This window comes from Chelonoidis abingdonii, chromosome 10 (genome assembly GCF_003597395.2).
Source record: "Chelonoidis abingdonii isolate Lonesome George chromosome 10, CheloAbing_2.0, whole genome shotgun sequence".
In the NCBI taxonomy this organism is placed as follows: domain Eukaryota; kingdom Metazoa; phylum Chordata; order Testudines; family Testudinidae; genus Chelonoidis; species Chelonoidis abingdonii.
In genome coordinates, this window is record NC_133778.1 from 629415 (window position 1) to 637734 (window position 8320).

General features: G+C 43.5%; 1 protein-coding gene across 1 annotated transcript in view; it reads right to left on the minus strand.

Annotated features, from left to right (window-relative positions):
* LOC116819473 (anterior gradient protein 3-like) overlaps positions 1-7348 on the minus strand; it is a 10721-nt gene extending 3373 nt beyond the window's left edge. The window contains exons 1-5 of the mRNA XM_032771225.2: positions 7198-7348; positions 5402-5465; positions 4428-4480; positions 1298-1374; positions 699-762 (exon numbers count right to left, since the gene is read on the minus strand). Of these exons, the coding sequence (XP_032627116.1) occupies positions 699-762; positions 1298-1374; positions 4428-4480; positions 5402-5465; positions 7198-7348 (409 nt within the window). The remainder of the gene's footprint in view (positions 1-698; positions 763-1297; positions 1375-4427; positions 4481-5401; positions 5466-7197) is intronic.
* Positions 7349-8320: the final 972 nt, after the last annotated feature.

Consider the following 8320-nt stretch of genomic DNA (forward strand, 5'->3'; position numbering starts at 1 on the left):
TGGGGCAGGAGTCCCGGTGGGGGGCATGAGGGAGCAAGAAGTTTGGGCGGGGGTGGATGGGGGGAAGGCTGGGCCACACCTGACTGCCTCCCCTAAGTGGCCCTCCATACAATTTCCGAAACTTGATGTGGCCTTCAGGCCAAAAAGTTTGTCCATCCCTGAGCTAGACCGTGTCCCTGGGAAGCCCAATGAATCCTTAATAAATATTCAGATATAGGCAGAGGATCTAATTATTACCTATTTTCACACGCTACAGCTGATGTCATGTTGGGTCTGTATCGTGTGTATAAATATATATATATATATATATATATATATATATATATATATAGGACTAGCTCCTTAGTTAGTATAAATTGGTATGTTGATGTCAGTGGCACTACACTGATTTATACCAACTGAGGATTTGGCCCATGATGGCCAACATTTAAATAAGGTGACTACTGATTGGTCCCCGACTTTATACCTTAAAGGAGCCCAGTTTTCAGATAGTGCTGAGCAGCCAATCTCTGAAAAGCAAGTCTCTTTAAAATGTCTCAGGTTAGGCAAGAAAAATCACTAGCCACTTTTCCAAAGCTTGCTCATAATGTCCTGCAGCTTTAACAAACAAACACTGGTGCCCCAGCAAGGAATCTGTGCTACACATCACACAAGGCAACTGTTCTGTTTTGATTATCACAAAGAAATAGGAAGCTCACCAACAAAGAGGATCCTAGGGACATAATGGCCATCAGGGGCCATGTTGTCATCTGTGCTCGAATGCTGAAAGAAAGTTAAATAACTTTTTTTGTGATGGGTCATTATCAGAACAGCTGTCACATCAGTCAAAGCACTAGAACTGGAACAAACTAATCAGTCTTCTTTATTTTGTTTCAAGTACCATTGGTGGGGTGGTGCTATGGAGTTTTCCTCTTCCCCCTGCATCTAACACAGCACCAATAGTTAGTTATGTAGGGCTTGCTGTGTTGGATTAGAAAAATGTCCCACTCAATTCAGTATCCTGTTACTGACCGTGGCCTGCTGATAGAGGTCCTAAGAAAACTATTTGAGACTGGATTACATAAATATATCTGGATTTGAGCGTAGTAATGTCTCTATCTCTTCCTCCTTCTAAAAAAGGAATTTTTAGCAAACCCTGTTGTGAGTTTCCAGCAGCTTGGAAACCAGATATTTGAATGAAAATAAAATAATTAATAAAAAACCCCAAAGAAGTCAATCTCTGATTTGCTATTAAGACTCTTTATTCTGCTTCCCACCATATATTTTGATAATTATGACTTTTAAATTATGATCTTACCACCAGATTAAGCATAATAAAATCCTCTTGAGCCATCTTTTGGATCTCTGGGCTGGAAACAAAAGCTTTCTTTAAAGCTAAAAATAAATAAATAATAATTTAGGGGAATTTGATCTGCAGCTCACTGTTTCATATCAGCTTATCGTGTTCCTAAAACCATCAAAGTATGGTTAACATCTTCAGACTATCACATGCCTATGTTAGATAAGGGTTGGATAATTCAGGTGTAATAAACTAAGCAGTAGAAAAATCTGTTGTTTGCCTGTGAAGTTAGTTGCTGCTGAATGTAATGTAAAATAGTTCATTCCCTTTGTGGGACTCAATCATAAATCCAACTTGACTTCTTCCAGTAGTCGTGGGCATTACAAGACAGAACAGGAATCATGCAGGTGTGCATGTTTTATGCTGCATAGAACTAAAACCATTATAATAACAAGTATTTAAAATTTTGCAGGAAATACTGAGGTCAGAATTTACATGCGATCCTCAATTTGTTCTGAATGACCTACGATGGGATGAAAAGCTAATAGCGCAGTATGTCTTATCAGCTTTTCTTTGGCAAAAAAGGCTCTTCCTAGGTGATGGAAAGGTACCAATATTCCCCCTTGGAATGATTAACTGGCTTATAAATATAGATCAAAGGTGGGCAAACTATGGCCCGTGGGCCACATCCAGCCCGCAGGACCCTCCTGCCTGGCCCCTGAGCTCCTGGCCCCACCCCTGCTGTTCCCCCTCCCCTGCAGCCTCAGCTCACTGTGCAGCCAGCGCAATGCTCTGGGCGGCGGGGCTGTGAGCTCCTGGGGTGGCAGGGCTGCACAGCCTGGTGTGACCCAGTGCTCTGTGCTGCATGGTGACATGGCTGGCTCCAGCCAGGTGGTGCAGCTGTGGCACTGCCAGCCACTGGTGCTCCAGGCAGCAAGGTAAGGGAACAGGGAGGGTTGGATAGAGAGCAGAGGAGTTCAGGGTGGTGGGCAGGGGGCAGGGGTATGGACAGGGTGGTCAGAGGTTGGGGACTCGGGGGTTGTCAGAGGCAGGAGTTCTGGGGGAGATCAGGGGACAGGGAGAAGAGGTGGTTGGATGGGGCAGGGGTCCCAGGGGGCAGTCAGGAAGGAGAGGAGGAGTTGGATGTGACAGCAAGGGGCAGTTGGGTGGGGGTTCCGGGGCAGTCGGGGCACAGGGAGTGGGGGGGGTTGGTGGGGCAGGAGTCCGGTGGGGGGGTGGATGGGGAAAGCTGGGCCACACCTGGCTGTTTGAGGAGGCAAAACCTCCTCTAACCGGCCCTCCGTACAATTTCTGAAACCTGATGCAGCCCTCAGGCCGAAAAGTTTGCCCACCCCTGATATAGATGGTGGCATATGCTCTTGAAGGCTTGAATGTCCTGTCTTAAAATGCCACGCCAGACTGAGTTCTCAGGCCTCGTGGTGGCATTATAGAGCAATTAGAAGTCACTGCACTTCCAAGAGATGCCATCCTGGAGATGAGATGTTACATTTGGAGAGAAGTGCCATCTAAAGTTATTCTAGATCAGTGGTTCTCAAACTTTTTTTTTCCCGCGGACCACTTGAAAATTGCTGAAGGTCTTGGCAGACCACTTAATGGTCTTTCCAAATGTTGTTTGTACCGTTAGCTAACTGTTGGATAAAAGCACTATATATTAAAAAAAAACAAACACCTTTTAACTTTTTTTGTTCTACAAATAAAAGCACACAACTCATATTTTCATATCAATAGTTTTACCTTTCAGATGTGATGGATCTGTCCCCCGCTGTTGCAGCCCCTGAGCTGGGGCTGTAGCGGGGTGGGGGAGGGTAGGTCTCTCCCTCTCTCCCCTGCTGCCGCAGCCCCTGAGCTGGGGCTGGGAAGTGGGAGGTCTCTCCCCACCACAGCAGCCACAGAGCTGAGGCTGGGAAGGAGGGCCGTCTCTCCCAGCAGCTGCAGCCCTGAAGCTGGGGAAAGTCACCTCTTTCTCTGGTCGCCGTAGCCCTGCACATCCCAAATTCCCCCCACCCTCTCTTCTCACCCCACTGCCCCCTCCTATCTACCCACTATTCCCCCCAAAGCCACCACCTCACCTTACATGTGCGTCTTGCCCAGGGTCCAGGCACCTAATTAGTGAAGCCATGCCTGAGCAGCTCCACTAATTAGGTGGATGGTCCTTCATTCTCCCATGTGCAGCTATCCAGGCGCGCACCTTGGAACTATCCGCAGAGCACCTGAACAGAGCTTGTGGAACCCTGGTGGTCCACCGACCAGAGTTTGAGAACCTTTGTTCTAGATGTTTTAGATCACGATCGGAGAATGGCTGCTGCATGCCATTGGCAAGTCACTTCTTTACCAGTATCTAACTCATCCCATTTTCAGAATACCATAAGCATGAAGGTCCCTTTATAAATAATAAAAATAATTAGAAGTGGCACAGCTAGCGGTGCTCGTAATTAAAGTTGCATGACACTTGCCATTCTGACCCTGTTTTGTACTTATTTTTTTCAAACTTCATTGTGAAGTAAATTGTGAAGCCCAGAGCTCTGCTGGACCAGCTATCTGTGCAGAGCTGGGAAAGCCCAGGGAAGAACACACAAACACTCAAGCCAACTAACAACATCAAGGTTGCAAAGTCAAGCACTCCAAAGTTAGAAAATGCTCAAATTAATATTTTTGCCTCCTTGTCTCATATGCGTGATGATGCAGTCTTTAATGACATGATCACATACTGTTTTGTAATTTTGTATATTCTACATAACTAGAAAAGGATAACAGAATATCTGAGCCCTCTTTCTGATAAAATTATAACCCCTGATTAATATAAATTGAGCTTTACCCTGGCTGGGTCAGGGTGAAGGAAGATGCGATGACTTCATGTCCCTTGTCAGTGTTCTCCGAGGAAGTCTAGGTGCCAAGGCTATTTTGGACACTGATCCAAAAAGCAAACAGGTTTACCCTCCATAGACAGTGCCTCAGCCACTGAAGTTTTGACCTAAAGCAGGCTGCTATGCAAAAAGGTGTTCTGGACCTTTTATTCCATACTCGTATCTATAACCCAAGCATGCTTTATTGCTCCTGTTTTGGAGGATGATTCAGGAGGTCTTAGAAGGGGTTCAGTTTGATTTAGAAGGGTTTCCTTTTTTCTCACCTTGGCTATAAGGGCATTCTTCTAAGTGGTGGATGACCATCAGAGGTTTCTTGCTAAAAGGACATAAAAAAGGTGGCATGTCAGATCATTTTTAGAAAACACTAACATATAAGCAACTATGTTGTTACCAGGTTATAATTGCAATGGGGTTCTGATGCTGCTAAAAGCCACATCCAGGAACTATGACAAGAGCTTGATTCGTTTGTCAGTGGATCTTCCAAGTATACTTCCCATATTATGGTCTTGTGCATTGCTTAGCTGTTACAAGTAGAATGTCCCTTCATATTCCAAGTCTATGGCTATTCGATCATATAGAGATGGTGATATACAAAGAAAGGATCATGTACAAAGATTCTAGTGAAACCGTAAACGCAAATGAAGTTTAATGAAACCAGGAGGAAACTACATTTCTATAACTCTCTTCAGTCTGATTGATTTTATAATATAGAAGTTCAAGACTTTTGAAGTGTGAAAGCTTTCAGTTACAGGAGCAACTGCATTCGAAATTAATCTGATAAATACAGTGGACCCAATCCTACATGCTGGTCACCTCCCACTGAAGTTCTATTCAGCTGCTCTTTAAATCAACAGGATTGAAAGGCACTTGTCATCTTGGAGAATCAGGCTTGTACAAGGAAAACGAAGATGAGTCTCTGTCTGGGTGTCAAATGACATAAGTGGAACTGTAGTTCCTAGAATGTTCATGAGCATTAGTTTTTCCAAAGCCATTGTGGGCAGGGGTTGCTTTTTACAATATATAGGTACAGTGCCTAGCTTCAGTGGAGTATCAGATCTGAGTAGGGCCTTGCTCACTGTTGGAATGCAAATCAATCATAACACAATCATTGTCCATGGTTTTAGCATCATATTAGCACATTTTGCCTATTTAAACAATAGCTTCTTGTAGAATTACCACCAGTGTCCCTATGTAAATCCTTTTATGATGCAGCAAAATAAGAATAACTAAAGGTTACCTGTTTCTTGATCTAGTTAAAGCTTCTTCATATGTCTGAACCCATTCAATTTCATCACCCCATCCTATAGAGAAGATGATAGATTGATTGATTAATTTCTTTTGTGTACAAATGGCACAGTTGATCTCTGGAGCAGGTGGATGTCCAGACTTTGCTGACCAGTGTTGCGAAAGGCTAAATGTTGTCTACTACTCATCATTCCATTTATCTAGGACAAAAGGGAATGAAGAACTTGGAATATCTCTGGGGGAGGAAGCATGGGGAAAAAATTGGATCCACATAAAATGCATTTAAGCTCTAGCCAGTCCGTGTCTCACCTGCAAACTATTGAACAATTTCCACTAGACACCTGGTAGACTACAGGATAGGAATGTCACATTATTGCATTCTACTACAGATGCAGCCACTCACATGGTTCAGTAACACACATGCTTTTTTTCTACTAGATGATACCCTCAGGTATCTGTACCTCCTTTTCACAAGCACTAAACTACCCATTATCCCTTCATTTAAGACACTTCCTTTCATGGAGGATGGCCCCATTCCATACATCTTTTTCTTCTATGGTCTAACTTTATCCACACTACAGTAATTAACCCATTTACTTAGCATACAATAGGCATAGGAACAAGAGTTGCCATAATTCATAAATGCCTTCCAGTCTCCTCCTTGTCTCCCTTTTTGTAATAATCCTTCCCCCTGTCCCCGTGTGTCTTTGTGACGACTGGGACATTTGTGGTCTTACTAGATTTACTCGTTTTCTTGATAAGACCAGTCAGGTATATTCCTTTGATCAATTATATGACAATTACCCAAATATACATTATTTCAATATTCCAAACATCTACATTTTACAGGACAGTTGTGCTTTAGTCATTAGATACACACCCAACTTTGAAGAACATTTACGAAATCTAACAACAGAAGCAGGTTATCAAAAATCTACACAATTCTTTTCAAAACTTGGGATTTTCCACATTCTGTATGTAGACCCAAACCCACAGCTAATGCAAAACAAGTTAGCCCACCTGGAGTCAATAGAGCTACATCAGTTTAGGACAGCTGAGGATCAAACCCATAAACAGTTGGGGGCTGGATACTAAAACTCAAGATTTTCACTCTACAAATATCGCTGTCCTCCTCCTGGTCCCTGGCCTTGTGCCTGGCCCCTAGGAAGGAAAGATGCTGCCCTGACTCTCAGCAGAGGAGCAGCTCTGAAGGAAGAATGGAGCTGGCTGCAGTCAGGAGCCATAGCTGTGGACATCTGCCTGCCAAGATGGGTAGGAGGGGATGGCACAGCTGAACATGCTGGCAGAAGGCTACGTTTGCGGCTGCTTCCTGCCTACACTGAGCTTAACCTCTCAGTAGCTGAATGGCAGCCAGCAACTTGGGACAGGGTGAGCAACTTCAGACTCTGCTTCCTCCTCTTCACAGCCCATCCAAATATGGGTCTGGAAACATTGTAGTCCCGTACAAGCTAAAAGCTGTGGAAGATGTCCCAACCTCCCCAAGGGGCACAGGCAGGATTGACTAGCCTTCAGGGCCCAATCAAAGTGTACCTCTTTAAGTAATGGCTTGGGACTATATTTCTGAATGGCAGTGAGGGAAAGTCTCCCAGCCACTAACTATAACTATTGGGAAGCAACAGAAGTCATTTGACTTCCTGGGTGCATGGGTGCTATTCATGTTTATACATTATTTTTGCGAAGGTAAGATGCCCAGAAGTTATGTGGATGGGCCTCACATGGAAATGCTAATACAGATAAATGCTTTGCTCAGAGACTTCACCATCTCACCTCGGGAGAGAGTTTGAGGCATCCTTATCTGCTTGATGTTCTCCTCCTCCTCCTGCTCCTCCTGCTCCGGGACCTTCTGTAGTTTTCTTTGGGCAGCTACCACCAGGGCATTGCAGAGGAGGAGAGAACACAGTAACTGAAAGGAGTGCATGTTTTCTGGAAAGTAAATTCAGAAGTGTCTAGAGTTAAGAGAGAAAATCTTTAGGCAGCTTCTGCGTAAGGCGATACAACTTTGAAATGCCTATAAGCCATGTCTCATGGACATCTCACTTCAGCAGAAGTTAGTCAGGAAGCATTGTCTCTGGTCAAAGCACCTTGTTTGCTTATTGTTTCAACCTCATTGCCTAAAAATAGGTTTCCAAATCCACTTTAATCAAAGTGGCTTGATTTTCAAAGATGTGCTTCAGTGGGAGCTGGGGTTGCTCAGCAGCTCTGAAGATGAGACTTCATATACTTGTAGCCAAAAATGAATCAGCTATGTTTGACAATGTTGGTTTGACATTGCTTCATTGATCATTGTGTGATGTCAAATACACCAGCAACAATCCTTTTTTTTTTTTTACAGATTTTTACTTTTTACTCATTTTAATTTTTGTTACAGTTTTTAACCCAGAGAATAGCAATGACAGCTGTAGGAACTGCAGCAAGGAGCAAGCGTACACCTTGGAAAGGAAATGCATATCCTTTTCAGGAAAAAGACAGTCCTATAAAAATGCATTTTCTTTGAATGATTTTCTCACCTGGAACCTTAGGCTGAGCAGACTGTGAAAATGCACCTCTTCCAGTTACTCATCTGTGGTAGGAATAAGTAAGCTAACAGTTATTTATACCCCTGTATTTGCTTAGTTAGCAAGGATGAATATCAGCTGAAATTCCAGGATATCCTGATCCTGGCAAAGTGCAGAACAACCTTCCTATAATAGCTTTCTTTTAATCGACACAGCCGTGTGCTTGGTTTTAATCATGGGATAGTGATTAATGAAAGTATTCACTGTAGTGTTTATATTAGACACACCTTCTTCTTTCATAAATGCTTCCCTAAGCATGGGCTAAGTGTCTCTAAGCCACGAGCTGGTCTAAGATTTTGGTCTAAATGCATATGAACAGTTTAAGAGGAAATCAT